The sequence below is a fragment of the Camelus dromedarius genome, chromosome 12 (assembly GCF_036321535.1).
Source record: "Camelus dromedarius isolate mCamDro1 chromosome 12, mCamDro1.pat, whole genome shotgun sequence".
Classification (NCBI taxonomy): domain Eukaryota; kingdom Metazoa; phylum Chordata; class Mammalia; order Artiodactyla; family Camelidae; genus Camelus; species Camelus dromedarius.
In genome coordinates, this window is record NC_087447.1 from 26,034,485 (window position 1) to 26,050,956 (window position 16,472).

At 34.0% G+C, this 16,472-nt stretch overlaps 1 protein-coding gene across 2 annotated transcripts in view; it reads right to left on the reverse strand.

The window, feature by feature from the left end:
* ELP4 (elongator acetyltransferase complex subunit 4) overlaps window positions 1–16,472 on the reverse strand; it is a 209,780-nt gene that overhangs the window by 186,538 nt on the left and 6,770 nt on the right. For both annotated transcript variants that reach the window (XM_011000437.2, XM_064492477.1), the window contains exons 2-3: window positions 15,779–15,814; window positions 623–744 (exon numbers count right to left, since the gene is read on the reverse strand). In XM_011000437.2, the coding sequence (XP_010998739.1) occupies window positions 623–744; window positions 15,779–15,814 (158 nt within the window). The remainder of the gene's footprint in view (window positions 1–622; window positions 745–15,778; window positions 15,815–16,472) is intronic.

The following is a 16,472-nucleotide window of genomic DNA, read 5'->3' on the forward strand; positions in this document are numbered from 1 at the left end:
ATTATAAATTCTAAACAAATAATGGCTTAAAAGTGATTTCTGTTCTGCACAGAGAAATTAAGAATTCTAAAAGTCAGAATTGTCCTCTCTAAGGAGAAAAGTGTGCTTGGCTTAAAAAATACATAGTATTTTAATCACATATTTTATTACTATTGCTTATTTTTTGGAAGAGAATAATTTCTGGCATTCTGAAAGCAAAAATATTAATAAATGAGTACTTCTAATTTCTACATCTTTCTTCTAATTTATACCTTTGGAATACTGGAAATATAATATCTGATAATATTCTGCAGTTGTTTTTCTTTATCTAGTTTTTTTATAGCATTCTCTTATTATGATGACAATAATTTTTCATTGTTAGTTTTTTGTAGTTTTTAATAGCTTATTAATATTTTCCTCACTTCTGATATAAATTGAGTTAAAAAATTATCCAAGAACACTAATTTAAAAATGAGACTATATGCTCAAATAAATTTGATGCTTTTCTTTAAGAAAAAAAAAATAAGTGGTCCCATTAACGCATTTAAATATAGTTTGCATATATACATATAACTTGTTTACATATATATATAAACAATTTTTTTCATGAAATGTTCAAAAGGCAATATTGAATATTCCATACCTGTAAAATGTCAGCAGGGTCTTCTTTTGCAGATGCAACCAACAAAGTATGTCCACTGACAATTCCTTCTGCCAGGAAATACTTGAAGAGCAAAGGAGAATAAATATTGTATTTATCCTCTTCTGTAAAAGAGAAAAAAATAATAGTCAGAATCCTACCAAATACCCTTAGATGTTTTTATATTTTTCTCCTTAAAACAAGTACATGATATGAGGTAATAATTATGTCTTCCTAAGGTACAGTTAGGCTAAGATACTTACCTAGATAGTGTAGTAGGGACTTTTAGTAGAGTCTTTATGACTCCAAAATCAGTTTCTATCTACTACATCAGCTCTGATGCCCACAAAATTTAGAAGGCTATGTAAGATTACATTGAACAAAACAGATTTTTTTTCTTTACTAAGATTATCTCAGGTACTGTAACTCTAAAATGACCAACATTACCTACCAATCAGTTGTAAACTCACATCTCATTTCTTTCATATTATAAGAATTAAGCAATTAGTGTATGTAGCCTCCTGATTAATATTATTAAAATTTGTAAACATAGTATTACTCCTAATTCTGGTTTTGGGTTTTAAACACAACAATACTTTAAAATGGAAGATTTTAATTTGATAGATTTCCTAAATTTGTATTAAATGTTTTCTTAGTAAATCTACCAAAAAGCTAGGAGGACTAATAAGCCAAGACTATCAAGGCTGTAGTATGTAAAGTCAATACATGAGAAGCAACTGTACGTCTACAAACTAGGAACAAACATTAGAAACCGAAATTTTATAAAGTCCATTTTAACTGATTCCAAAAACATGAAGTATTTTGGACGAATTTAATGAAATACATGCATGAACTAGTTCTACACGGAAAAGTATATAACATTCTGAGAGTAAGGATAAAAAGCCTGAATAAATGGAGTGATATATCATATTCATGGGATGGAAGACTCAAATCTTTCCAGATTGATGTATACATTTAATAGAATTTCAATGTCAGCCCCAGTAAGCTTTTTGGGGAAAATGACAAGCTAATTCTAAAATTTATACAAATCCGAAAGTCCTAGATAACCAAACGAATTTGAAAAAGTACACAGTTTAGAGGAATAGCATCTGATTTCAAGACTTACTATAAAGTTACAACAATCACGGCAATATAGAATTTGGCAAAAGGACAGAAACATAGGTCAACGTAAAAGGAGAGAGGCCAGATAAACCCTAATAATTTATTTTTGACAAAGGTGGAAAAACTGTTTTTCAACAAATGGTCCTGGAATAACTGCATATCAATATGCAAAAAACAATAAAAACCTCAGCATTACCTCATACTACTCAATTACCTTGAAATGGATCACAAAACTAAATATAGAAGCTGAAACAATAAAACTATTAGAAGAAATCATAGGGAAAATCTTTGTAACCTTGGAGAAGACACAGATTTCTTAGACAAAGAGGAAAGCATGAACCACAATAGAAAAAAGTCTATAAACTGAATTTCATAAAAATTTTTAATATTTGCTTTTGAAAAGACACCAGTAAGAAGATAAAAAGGAAAGCTACAGAAGGAAAATATTCACAATACGTGTATCTGTCAGAGAACTGGTATTCAACGTATACATTAAAAACTGATAATTCAATGAGAAGATAAACCACTCAAACCCAACATAAAAATGAGCAAAATATTTAAATATATATGTGTCACAAAAGAAGATATATGAATGGCCAACAAACATTTGAAAAGATGTTCAACAGTACTAAATATCAGAAAATGCAAGTTTAAAACACTGTGAGAAACCACTACATTCCTACTAGAACAGCTAAAATAAAAATACAATACCAAGTACAGACAAGGATATGGAGCAAATAAAATGTTCCCACACCGCTAGTGGCAGTATAAAATGGTAAAGCTACCTTGGAAAACAGTTTGGCAATTTCAGATAAAGCTAAACATTCACTTACAGGAACCAGCAATCCCATTCCTGCTTATTTACCCATGAGAATGAAAAGACATGTCCATACATAGATATACACAAAATGTTTATGACAGCTTTTTTTCTAACATCCCCAAACTGGAAATGACACAAATGTGCATCAATTGGTGAACAGAAAAACAAATGGTACATTTACAAATGAAATACTACTCAACAACAAAAGAAATGAACTATCGATACATAAGCAACAACACAGATGAATCTCAAAACATTAAGCTAAGTGAAAAAAGCCAGACATAAAAATTATATATGGTATAATTGCCTTAATATGATATTCTAGAGAAAGCAAAACTCAACTCTAGTGATAGAAAGGAGATTTTAGGTGCTTGGGGCCAGGAAACACTTTAAGCATGAGGAAATTTGCGGAGATGATGGAAATGTTTCCCATATTGATTGTTGTGGTGGTTACATGAATATATACATTTGTAAAAACTCATAAAATATACAATTAATATGGGTCTACTTTATTGTATGTAAATTATAATTCAGTAAAGTTGGTTTATTCAAGCAACTGCCTAAGGTGTAACTAAATACCATGTGGTAACTTGTCCATAAACCTTCTCAGCACAGTATATTAGAGAAAATCCGTAATCAAAAGTATAGTAGATTTACATAAAGTATAATTTTATATATTAAAGGACATAGGCAGTTCATTAATACTATCCATCACAAAGTTAAAGTTAATATCTGTAAATCTAAAAGACACAAATTAGGCTTGGTATGGATTTAGGAGCATTTTATAAAAGTTTGTATGTGCAAAGGAAAAGGAAAATGCTTCCAGTGCTTCTGCACACTTTACAGCCAACAGGTGGAAAAGCCAGCAGAGACAAACGTGGATGAGATGACCAGCACTGCCTATTAATTCAGCTATGATACTGCGAAAGATACTCATTTTATGTATCTGTTCAACTGTATCTTACTTTATTTCATTTTTAACAATTTTCTATGGGTTATTTATTTATTTTTAACATCTATGTTGTGGTATGATTCCTGTACAGTAAACTACACATATTTCAGGTGTACAATCTGATGAATTTTGATAGATGTATACACCAATGAAACCACCACAATCAAGATAGCTAACATTTCCATCAACTTTATTTTACTTTTTTAAACCTATCACTCTTTAGACTTGACTTTATTCATTCTTTCTTTCTTTCTATCTATCTATCTATCTATTTTTAAATAGAGGTACTGGGGATTGAACCTAGGACCTTGTACATGCTAAGCACGTGCTCTACCACTCAGTTGTACCCTCCCTCCTCGGTCTGCTCAACTTTAGAACAAAAATGAAAATCATGTTTAAAAAAAGAATTGATTTTATCTCAAATACCTACCGTTAAATTAGTTTATGGAAGCAACTATATAAACCAGGATCATTGCAAATAAATGATGTAAGAAAGAAATATGATACAAAAATTTTAATTTCTAAGACTGATATTTTTACAATGTGAAAAATTTTTAAATTTTAAATTTTTAAATAATTCACCTACCATCTATCACACTCACAGAATTATTGCTAAAATTTGTTCCATTTCCTTTCAGTACTTTTTCTTTTTTTTAAAATTTATTGAAGTATAGTCAGTTTATAATGTGTCAATTTCTGGTGGACAACATGTTTCAGTCATACATATATATACATATATTGGTTTTCATTTTCTTTTTCATTATAGGTTACTACAAGATACTGAATATAGTTCCCTTGCTCAGTACTTATTCTGTAGATGTTTTCTTACAGGGTTACAATTATCATTGAATTTTGTATCCTACTTTTTTCACTGAGACCTACGTGCTTCACAGTCTTGTAACTATGTGTAAGAGTGCATGATATTCCAGCAAATGTACCATAATTTACTTAGTCATCCTCCCACCAAGGACTTTTCATGCTGCTTTCAGGCTTTTGTTACTACAAACTACAGAAGCACAAAAGTGCCCCAAATTCCACATGTCCAAGATGGAAATCAGTAACTCATATTCTTCCATCAAATGTGGTCCTCTTTTAGTCTTAAGAAAGATGAGGATTTATTCTTTTTTTTTTTTCTTGTATCAACGATGAGAATTTTTACTGGTACAAACATGTTGGAAAAATTAATTTAACCCTACAAATTCTGCACCAACAAGATATCCTGCACCCAGGATTTTACTGAAGGGAAAAGAAGGTCCACAAAAAATGTGTCCATACATGTCTATAGCAACTTCTACAGTTCACTTCTATAACTGATTTATAATAGTTACCAATACTCTCTTGAGAAATGAGGTCAGGCCTAATGAATATTCAAACTCAGCAAGATCCCTTCACTTACCACATTCCTTTCACCACTAAGAAGATATAATCCAAGCATTTGCTGCATATAGGAAGAAGTCATCATTTCGTGGTGTGATGTAAGAATTCCAATATATTTTAGATGAGAGAAGTCAACTATGGAGGAGTTCACTGTTGTGCACAGAATGTGAAGTTGGAGGAACTCTGATTAAAGAAGGGGCTGGCCCTGCTTCTACTGGCTTCAATGCATCTCAGGTGTTGATCCTTTGAAATGGATGCCTGAGTGGAGGGGAGGGAACAGCAAGTCCTTGATACCTGGCCCAACCCTGGGAAAAGGATTAACAGGGTTTGGTGCTTGGTTCCCTGAATGGTTTGAAAATGCCCCCTGGGACATGTGGATTCTCATGAACTCTTCCAGGAACTTGAGCACTTTTAGCATCTCTGCCATCTCTTCTTCTTTAGACTGTAGGAATCTTGGACCAGTTCTTGGACCAGAGAGTTGAGTTCCTTCCTCAAACGCATGTTGACCCTCATCATTTTTCTGCCGGTATCAGCGAGGCTAAGTATATTTCATGAATCTCTGTCAAGCCTGGCATTCTCTACAGATGTCTCCATGCCAGAATTCTCCTATTTAGCTGCACAAATCTCGTCAATGAGTTGGCTTTTCTCCTCAATCAGTGCAGCCAGCTTTTTTGCCAACTTCTTTTCGTTATCTCCCATAAAGTTGACTCCTACAAGACTGAGCAAATCTGAAAGTATCTAAGACCCCCCCCCCCCCCAATAAACTCATGACAGGCAGACATGCCACTGTCTGGAAAGTTTCTGGAAAGTGAACCATGAACTCAGGCCATTGGGCAGCAGCAACACAACGACCTCACTCAGCTTCCCAAAGAAGAGCCCTAAGCCAAGCTCCACAGAGAACAGCAGCCCCTCCATGGCACTGATCCACCACAGGGCTCTGCCCAGTTACCGTGGATCCACCAGCCACAACAAGCCCTGGGGAACAAACCAACATTCCTTCTGGAACCCAACCAGCAACTGACATCCTGGATTAGTCAGGTATTTTGTCAGTGTTGGGGGAGGGGCTGTGTCAGAGGAAGGTTTGTAATGAAAATGTGATTCTCTCCATTAGGGTCTAATGGTCATTTTTTTCTTCCCTCTTTCCTTTTGTGTTGATCTCAATACACAATATAAACGGAGGGAAGTGTGTCCATGTTAAGTTTATGGTTTCACACGTCTTTAACCTTTCTAACACTTGACAGTATCTGAAGACCCACTGTAGAAATCATATGTTAGAGTAATATCCATTAACCCAGAATATACACCTCTGTCACATTTCAACTGAAACACATTCTCACAACATGGATCCATCTGATTCATGGGGGCTGAATTTCACAGAAATGAAATCAATCCCAATGTACACTTTAATGTCTATCTCTTTTGGTCTCATTACTGTTTTTTAGAACTACGTGCCTTTTTTATATGAATATGCCATTCATTCTGTTCGTAGGGTTGAATATGTCATTCATTCATTCTGTTGGAAGGCTTGTAAGTGCATATTACAGACTATTAATCCATTCTTTTAATAACAGGCATTTGGATTAGTTCAAGTTGTGCTATTATGAATTAATATTTTAGAATATTTATGTACGTAACTTTTTTCTAAATATCTGATTTCATTTACCATGTGTGATGAATACATGCAAGCAGCAATACTGGGTAAATGTGTGCTGAATGCTACTTGACTTCACTTTGAGTATGTTCTTTTGTATTATCTTGGTTCCTTTGGGTTTTTGTGAGTCAACTGTATGCTTTTGTTTCTGTTTTTGTTTTTCAAATACATTAACCCATTAGTATATCCATTTGCTTCACATAGTTATATAAGCTCATTCACATCCTAAAAAGAAAAAAAATCTATATTTTCCTGCTTCCCTCTCCCATCTTCAAGATTTTCATGTCCTGTTTGCCAACTTCTTGTTTATTCTTTGCAACTCATTGCACTTCTTGCGTTTCCAATTATGGTTTTCTCGTTTCTAGATCATCCTACTTCTTTTCTATTTAGGGTAGGATTCATAGGGGTCCCAGATGGAAAAGAAAAAGAATAAAATGGTCTGAAAAGGTATTTGAAGAAATCAGACAGAAACGTTCTGAAACCAAAGAAAGAATGAGAGATCCCAATACAGGAAGCACAGAGGGTCCAAAGCATGATGAACCCCAATAGACCTAAAACAAGATATACTATCATTAAAATGACCAAAGTTCATGGTAAACCAAATGATTCTAAATGCACCTAAAGAAAAACAAGTTAGTCACAAGAGAACCTCCAGAGAGGTTTCAGCTGATTTCTCGACAGAAACATTGCAGGACAGGAAGGAGTGCAAAGATGTAGTCAAAGTCCTGAATAATAAAAAGCTGCAACCTAGGGTACCCCATGCCATAAGAACATCCTTTACAATAATGGGAGAAATAGAGAATTTCACAGACCAGCAAAAATTTTAAAAATTCAGCAATTCAAACTTAACCTAAAGAAAGACTGAGAAGTCTACCCTAAATAGAAAAGAATTTATTCTTGATATCTCTTCTCTCACTCACCAACGCATCCTTCTCCCCATGCTTAAAACTCTTTTAAATTGATTTTCAAAGGATTTCTGGAATTTATTCACTTCCCTCCATGCCAAGGTCACTCCCCTAGCCTTGCTACCAACAACTCTTGCCTAGATGACTGCAATTTCCTCTTACTTATTTCTTTCCATCCACGCTAATCCTCCTTCAATTTAGCAGTGACCTTTTCAAAATACAAACCTGATCATGTCACTTCCCTACTTAAAACCTTTCAGTGGTTTCTCATTGCTCTTGGAAGGAAGAACTAAATCCTTTAACTTGGTCCACAGGCTCTGGATGGTTGTGTCCAAAGACCACAACCATGTTTACTATGCAAAGCTTACCGTGCAAAAATAAAAATACTTGTTAAAAGTGGTGTACAATAGAAAGATCATGGTTTCCAGAGGTTTGGGGAGAGAGAGGGAGGGAGGAATGAATAGATGAAGCATGAGGGATTTCTAGGGCAATGAAATTATTCTGTATGATACTATAGTGGTGGCTACATGTCATTATGCATTTATCAGAACCCCATAGAATATACATCAAGAGTAAACCCTAATGTAAACTATGGACTTTGGTTGATAATAATGTGCCCATGTTGGTTCATCGATTGTACCAAATATGCCACACTGATGAGGGACATTGAGGGTAGGAGAGTATGTATGTGTGGGTGGTGAGGGCTAGGTGCAAACTCTGCATTTTCTGCTCAGTTCTGTTGTGAACCTGAAACTACTCTAAAAGAATAAAGTATTAAAAAAAAAGTCAATGAAACTGTAAAAAAAAAAAAAAGTCGTGTAATAATGTACACGATTTTTGTTTCCCCTTTAAAATGTACATGATTGGTGTTTAACAACTTTTCAGTAAAGAAAGAAATAAACCTAAACTATTTAACTGGAAAAATAAAAATAAGTATTTGTAACATTAAGAACATGTATTAGAATACTCAGTAAGGGAATAAACTAATTATGCAGACAAGTACTACATAAACTAGGGATATTCACTTGCAGATACTAAAAAATATCAAGTGATTTATCATTAATGAAGAGGTAAAACAATTAAACTAGATGGCAAAGTTCCTCTTTTTCTACCTACCTCTTAAAATAAGCGAGGATTTTGACTTTTTTTTTTTAACCTGCTTACAATCCCTACTGATCTTATCTACACTCATAACTTAAATTACTCTCTAGTAGCCATACTGCATCTTAACTCAGACCTTTGCGTCAATTACTTTACCTCTGTGGCTAGCTAATTCCCTTAAATCCCCCGAGGTCCAGATTAGGTAACCCCATCTTTGGAGATGCTTTCCTCAAGACTGGGTGGGATGATCTGAGTGCTCTGGAGGGACGATCTTGCCAATTCCTGTAGTAGCACTTAATACACATTATTGAAATTTCCCCACTAAGCTAAAAAACCCTCATGGCAGAGAACGCATCTTGTTGTTATAGGGCTAGTACTGGGCATACAGTACACACTTAGTAAATATTTGTAGAATTAATTAAGGGGAAAACAACAGAAATTTATCATCTTGTAAATCACCAAATCTACTGTAGTCTGGCTGAAAGCACAGCCCATGATAGATACACACACACACACACATACATACTGTATTATATCAACACTATTTTTTCAAAGACTCCTATGAGCAGGAAAAACTAACAAGAGGAAGATCACCTATTTAGGGATCAGCCAAAAAAAGTGATTAACCATGTCAATTGCTGTAGAGAACAAGGAGGAAGAGGGCTGAGGGGTATTCCCTGGATTTAGCAATGAGAAAGTCACTAATGTCTCTAGCTAAGGTGGTGAACTGGTGCCTGAAGCAGACTGCGGAGTGACTGAAATATTACTAAAACTTGTAAGAGGTGTTACAGACTATTCAAGAGGCTTGGCTATGAAAGGGAAGAGAAAAAGCAATAATTGGAGGAGGTGGGATTGAGATGGAGGAATTTTTTTCCTTTTGTAAAAAACAAAGCTTGAAAACAAATCTGAGCATGTTTAAGTGCACAGAGAAAAGAACCAATGATATTAATGATAAAGAGAGAAAAGAAAATTCATATTGCCAGGTACCTGGAGAGGTGGAAGGAGGAAAGACCTAAAATACAGGTGAAAAGGATAATTTTCAGACAGGAGAAGGTACAGTGCATCTTTCCATTTGTGGATGGAGTAAGTTTTGAGGTTTGATGGTGGGAAGTTGTTTATGATGAAACTCTTACTTCTGTGCGAAATAAATCATCCCAGAAAATGAGGGAGAAAGTAATATTGTCCAATGTGTGAGGACCAGAGAGTTTTAAAACATCACTGAGGCTACTGAGAATGAAAAGGAGGTGACTAGTTATACCAATATTTGCTGGCCAATGGCCTACTTGAGATTGGAGATCATGATGGTCTTTAATAAACGAGGGAAATTACTAGGACGTCAGTATATGGTAGTAATGAGAGAGTATAGAAGGCAGAATAGTCAAAGATATAAATCTCACTCCAGAAAGAATTTTTAAGATGAGTTATCAGATTTTAGTGTAAAATGATGACTGTCATTTATCATCTGTCAATGTCAGAGAAACTTGATTGCAAAGCTCATCTACTAGATGTGTAACCTTAGGCAAGTTACTTGGCTTCTCTCAAAATTTCAGCTCCATCTTTTGTAAAATACAGACACCTCATCTGATTGTTGTGAAATAAAATGAGAAAATAAACACCACAGGCTTAGCATAATGCCCAGCACACGGTAAATCCTCAATAAATGTTAAATATTTTTAAAAAATATTTAATTATAAGATTTAAAGGTACTAGAGCTTGTTTTACATGAAATAGGTGTTATGGTAGGCAAACTGAAAAGGTTCAGAAAGGACAGCAATATTGGGAAATTGACTCCACGGAGAGAAAAAACAGAGTATTACGGAGATAACAGAGAGAGATAAGATCACTGGAACAGCTTAATTCTTGGACAATGACCAAAGGTAACAAGGAAGGGAAGCATGATGGTCTGTCTGGCCATAAAGTTAAACAAACAAAAATCCCAGGTGTCCTCTGGTGGGTAAAAAGAAACAGCCCAAGCTCTGCAGGCTGCAGTTTGAGGAGCTGGTATAAGGGTTCTGAAATTTCATATTTTGAATTCTACAAGTAGGTAGTTGAAGCAAAAAACTCAGGGAAAGCAGGCCAAACTTTCTGTGACTAGTCCTAAATAAATACTCTCTCCCTCAGAAGGACTGTCACTTTTTCCTTACATAAGCACACCCTGCTGATATTCTCTCCCACACAGGTGTTTGTTTAGTTTACCATACAAGTAATTTTCTCCCTTCAACTCCCCTCAATTTCTGCCCATACTCTGATTAAATTTAAGCCTTTTCCATACTTCCTACATCTGCATGTTAAATATGCATTGTTTGTAGTTATTCCAACAGTTTAAGTTTACAGAGAGTGAAAACCAAGATTTACACTGCCTAACAGTGTTAAAACACACTGCTGGTGTTTAAATGCTTCAGTACAAAAGGTCAGGTGGTTTTACTAAAGGATTGCACTGGTATGTTTGTCCTATTTCAGTCTTTTAACAAATTTTACTACTATAAAATAAACTAAGGAGAATACAAAATATAATCGTGTAAAACAGGGCAAACTTTCTCTCTCTTCTTTTTCTTTTTTAAATGGAAATACTGAGGATTGAACCTAGGACCTCATGCATGCTAAGCATATGCTTTACCACTGAGCTATACCCATTCCCCAAGCTTTCCCTTAAAGAGTCAAAAAGTAAACGTTTCAGGCTTGTGAACCATGCAGTCTTTGTTGAAACTACTCAACTCTGCTCTTGTAGCACAAAAGAAGCCACAGTCAATGTGCAAGTAAATAAAGCATGGTTGTGTTCCAATAAAACTTTATAGACAGGTCACCAGCCACTAGACTGCAGGTTGCCAACTCATACACAATAAGGAAAATGCTCAGAATTTATTACATGATATAAAAGAAAAACATAGCTCAGCAAATTCAGCTGAAGACACCTGATAAGAAAATACTGTAATATCCTGTAAGAGATATACTGGGAGTGCTTAGCCTTTGCTAATATATGAAATAATAACAAATTAAAATTATGATAAGTATGACAGATTCTAAGGTGATCCTCATGAATCTGTGTCCTGGTATTCATGCCTCTATATAATCTCTTCTCTTTGAATGTAGGTGGAACCTGTGATTTGCTTTTAACCCAAAGAATATGCCAAGGGGATGGGACATCAAGTCTGTTACACAGAACTGTAACATTGTGTCTTGCTGAGAGACATTCTCTCTTACTGGTTTTGAAGAAATAAGATGCCATGTTGTGTGCTGCCCTATGCAGAGAGCGTCTCTGGCTGACATCAAGGAGCTAAATGCTGCCAACAAACATGTGAGCTTGGAAGTAGATCCTTCCTCTACCAACCTCCAGATGAGAAGCCAGTCCTGGCTAACACCTTGACTGTTGGCTTGCGGAGAACGAACTAAGCTGTGCCTAGACTCCTGACCCATGGAAATTGAGAGATAGTAAGTGTGAGTTGTTTTAAGATACTAAGTTTGTGTTAATATTGTTACACAGCAATAGGTAACTAACATAGAAGAATGCTCATAATTAGCTGTAATTGTTTAAAAGCATATCATTTATCTCCTACTTCTAGAACTAAAACTATATAAATAACGTCAGAGACTAAATTAAAAATAATGCATTCATACATGTCACATAACTTTAATCACTGACTTGTATTAAATCTTTTTGATGCTCAGTATCTCCACAAACAGATCAAGAGCCTTTACTTTAAAAGAAGCTGTGAGAACGCAAAATGTTTATGCCATCCCTTCACTTTTCATAATTTTAAAGTGTTCTAAATTTATCCATGTACCAGACAGTCAGAAAGCAATTTAAATGCAAGACATTTCAAACCTATTCCAGTACTAAAGAATGAAACATGTTTTAAGAAACTTCTATCTTTGATTTTCAAAGTAAATATAACACCCCCTTAGTTCTTCAATTTATTCCTCAGAGAATGGCCTTTGATGTACTCATATTCATTTACTGTGTTGCATTCTGAAGGTCCAAAGTAGACCTACCATGGGTTTTCTGGCAGTGCTCACTGTCTCCAGCCTCCATAGTTACAGAGCTCTTACACTGCTAATCCACAACTCTGCTATTCCACACTCATGCACATGCACACACTTATATACACAACTGCCTTGGTAAATGAGTAATCTATTTCAAGAGAAAATGGTTAAAATGTTGACAGTCTACGGTGAAAAGTTATTAATGGAAATTACCTTCACGCTTTAATTTTCTCTTGCTTCTGGAAAAAATAACTCTGTTGAGTGATGAGCAGTATAGTAAAGCCCGAGGCGCCTAACCACTGATCTTAAATCTCCATGTTTAGTTTATATTTAGAACTATTCACCTATATTTTAAGGCAGATTTCATCTATTGTACAAGTTGTATTGACTTAGGAATGGAGAAAAGTAGAAAATCTAGTAGGTAAGATACGTTCTGTTAATATTTCAAAAAAAGGGAAAAATGCTTCCAAATTCTATTTTAAGATTTCCCAGAGAAAACAAGCTAACATAATAAAATTAAGTTTATCTATGTTATACCTATTTTAAAAAATCTTGTACAGTTAGAAGAAATTGACAGTAGGGCATAAATAATCCTGAGAAGATTCAAAATATTAGCTTTATGGAAAGACCAGACTATAAAGGCAAGTCCTTTGCTTTATATTTGTTATATTCTTTTATTCAATTAATAATTCAACAAATCATTATTGAATACCTAGTATAATGCTTCGGTGAACTGATATTTAATCAAGGACAGACTTTTTAAAAAATCTGTTACTGTGCTTTAGTTACTCTTGTTTGAGTTTTTCCTTAATACTCATTATAAAAAAAAATCTTGGCTAGATCACCAAGTTCATTAGGCACACACGTTCTGTTTCCAGATAACTGCAGACAACAACATTACTAAGCTTTCTGCTGCTAAATAACAAGGATCCTCTTTCCTCCAGCTTTCAGTAACATGGCCCTCTTTCCTTTTCACCCCTGTTGGTAGTGTCCTCAAAGTACAAATTTCTGCTAACAATCTGTTTCAGGCAATTTAGGCTTTCTCTAATATACTCCTCAAAATCCTTTCAGGTTTTGCCCACTGCCTGGTTCTAAAGCCACTCCCATATTTCTAGGTATTTTTCATGGAAACATTCACTTTTAAGACACCAAAATCTATTATGAAATAATATTGTCAATATTTGCAGAAAATGATTGCCTACTTAGAAAATTCAAGTGTTAAATAACTCAAAAGATGCTAGTTAAAAGATCAATATACGAAAATCAATAGTAGTCCCTTATACAGCTACAATCAGCAATAAAATGTAATACTAATAAACACATCTATTATGATAGTAACTTACTATGATATAATTATTTGCCCTACACATGTCTCCTCCATAGACGCAAAGTTCCTGAAGGGAAAAGTGTAACATTTGTATTTGTAACCCAATATATAGCATGTACCTGGATGCTCAATGAACATTTTTCGAATGAATTATCACTCATCATTGGATTCTTAGTCTCATTCACAGATACTTCCTCTGGAGGAAAGAGTTAAAATTCAGCTGCATATTTTTTTTAAACCATTTTAATAACTCTAAAGATTTTTGGTCATTTAAGAGAAAAGTCCGAGTTTCAAATCATAAAATGCCAGTATTCACTTTTTACCTGTTTGGACTGGTAGAGATTAAAATGTTTAATAACATACAGCATTGTCAAGGGTGAGGGTAAATGGTATTCTTACAATTGTTCTTTGAAGTATAAGGAGGTATAACCTCTTGGGAGAGCACTCTATTATTTAATACAATTTAATGTATTTCTATCAAGCACACCTGTATCTTTGGAATTTGTTATATCTTATATATAAAATTTGTAGTAGGGTTGTTAGTAACAGAAACAAATGAATTCAATTTATCAGTAGAGAATGATTTAAATGAATCGTGGCACATCTATACATTGAAATTCTATGCAGTTGTTCAGAATGAGGTATATCCATATGAATGCACATGGACTGATTGCTAAGATGTACTAAGTAGAAAAAGCAAGGTGCTGAATGCTCCCATGTACATTATTTATGTAGAAATATTTGGGTGGGAAACCCAGGATAGTCTCTGGGTATGGGGAGTGAAAAACTGAAAGGACAACCTCATTTTTCTACATGTCCTTTGTATTTTGATATATTTATATATTTATATCAAAACTTTGAATTACTTTTTTCCATAAAAATCCTTCAATCATACTTTATTTGCTAAAAGATATATTTTTAAAATTACAACTGACATCACCATTTCTGGAATTTTAGCATAGGTCATACTAAATTTGGAATATTGTATTCAGTTTTGGGCGCAAGTGAAGAGACAATGCCAGACCAGAAGGTGTGACAAGAGAACAACCAGTAGAGTAAGGAGTGGGAATATGGTGATACACAGAAACCAGTTTAAGAAACCATGTCTATTTAGTTTGGAGATCTGAGGTGATAAACAGTTTCAAATATTTTAAGAGTACCTTGTGAACGAGTACCAGAGGACAAAACTAGGAACAACAAATTCATTACAAGTATACAAATGAGTAAAGAACTTTCTAATAAATCATAGCATTTTCAATAGCAAAGCATTGCTTTGTGAAGTCGTTGAGCCATTTAAACTAGATAATCTGTACTCAAAAGGTGTTTGAGATTTATTAAGGATTATGGAAAAATGATTTGCGACTAGATAGGAGCCAAGGTTTATTTCGATTCCAAGGCTGGATGATCTAAACTAAAATTTTAAAAAGGCAAATAGGGTTATGATGTATATTTCAATAAGGACCATTAAGGCTTTAAAGATGAACAAAAATATGCCTTACCAGTTTGTTACTTCTCTTTCAATAAGAAGACACTTATGATAAAAATCTATGATATATACAATGAATTTATATGAACATCAATTTATCAAAATAATCACTGTAATAATCCCACTCTAAATACTGACAATCTCCAAAAAAATCAATTGGTACTAATTTTAGTCTCTTTAAAAAATGGAACACAATGCACTGTGAACATTTTTAAATTATAAGAGCTACATTTTCAGATATATTTACCTAATTCATTCCAAGTTCAGATCAACGTTTCAATTTACATTAGAACTTAAGGCAATTAGGCAATTCCTCTTTAATTTATCTTAACTCTTGTAGAGAGTTAAACACTTAATTTCAGAATAGGCAACCCCATAAATCATTATGCACAACAGAAAACTGATTGGGAAGGGCAAAGTATGTATGCTATACTAACCAATTAGAAGAACAGTTCCAACGGCCAAACCTCCACCTGGAAATGAAACAAAACCAAGAATAAGATTAATCTACCTTTTCATATTATCTTTAGCATAAAAGTTAGGCTTTATCAAGGACAGGTACTTCAATAACTTTAAAATTGCAGTTGAGAACAACATTTTAATTACCTTTGCAATACTTTGCTTAAGGTGCTATTATGAAATAATTATATGTTATATGTAATTATACACTACACATTACAATTACTTTCATAATATACTGTACTATCCTCTTCTCTCCTGTGATAGGACCATGCAGCATTCAACATAACTGGTTAAGCATTCCATTAACGTTATATTTAGCACTTGTTAATAAATTAGCTCAATAGCTGAGACCTGAATGTGCACAGTAACTTAACTACTATAGAAGTATAACACAGAAAAGAAAGGTTATTAGAAATTCCACTTTAATATTTATCCTCAAATTTAATAAGCCTTGGAGAAAACTTGACAATTAAAACTAATTCTTTTTCCATTATTAATAATTACACAAACTCTGGACATGTTCTAAATATACCTAGAATTTAAAATGAACAATATTTTTGTCATTTCAAACAAAAAGGCACAAACATAAAACACATTTTCAGTTTTACTAGAAAATGTTCTTATAAATATCTGAATTAGGGTAATATGATCATAAGCATGTAACTCAAA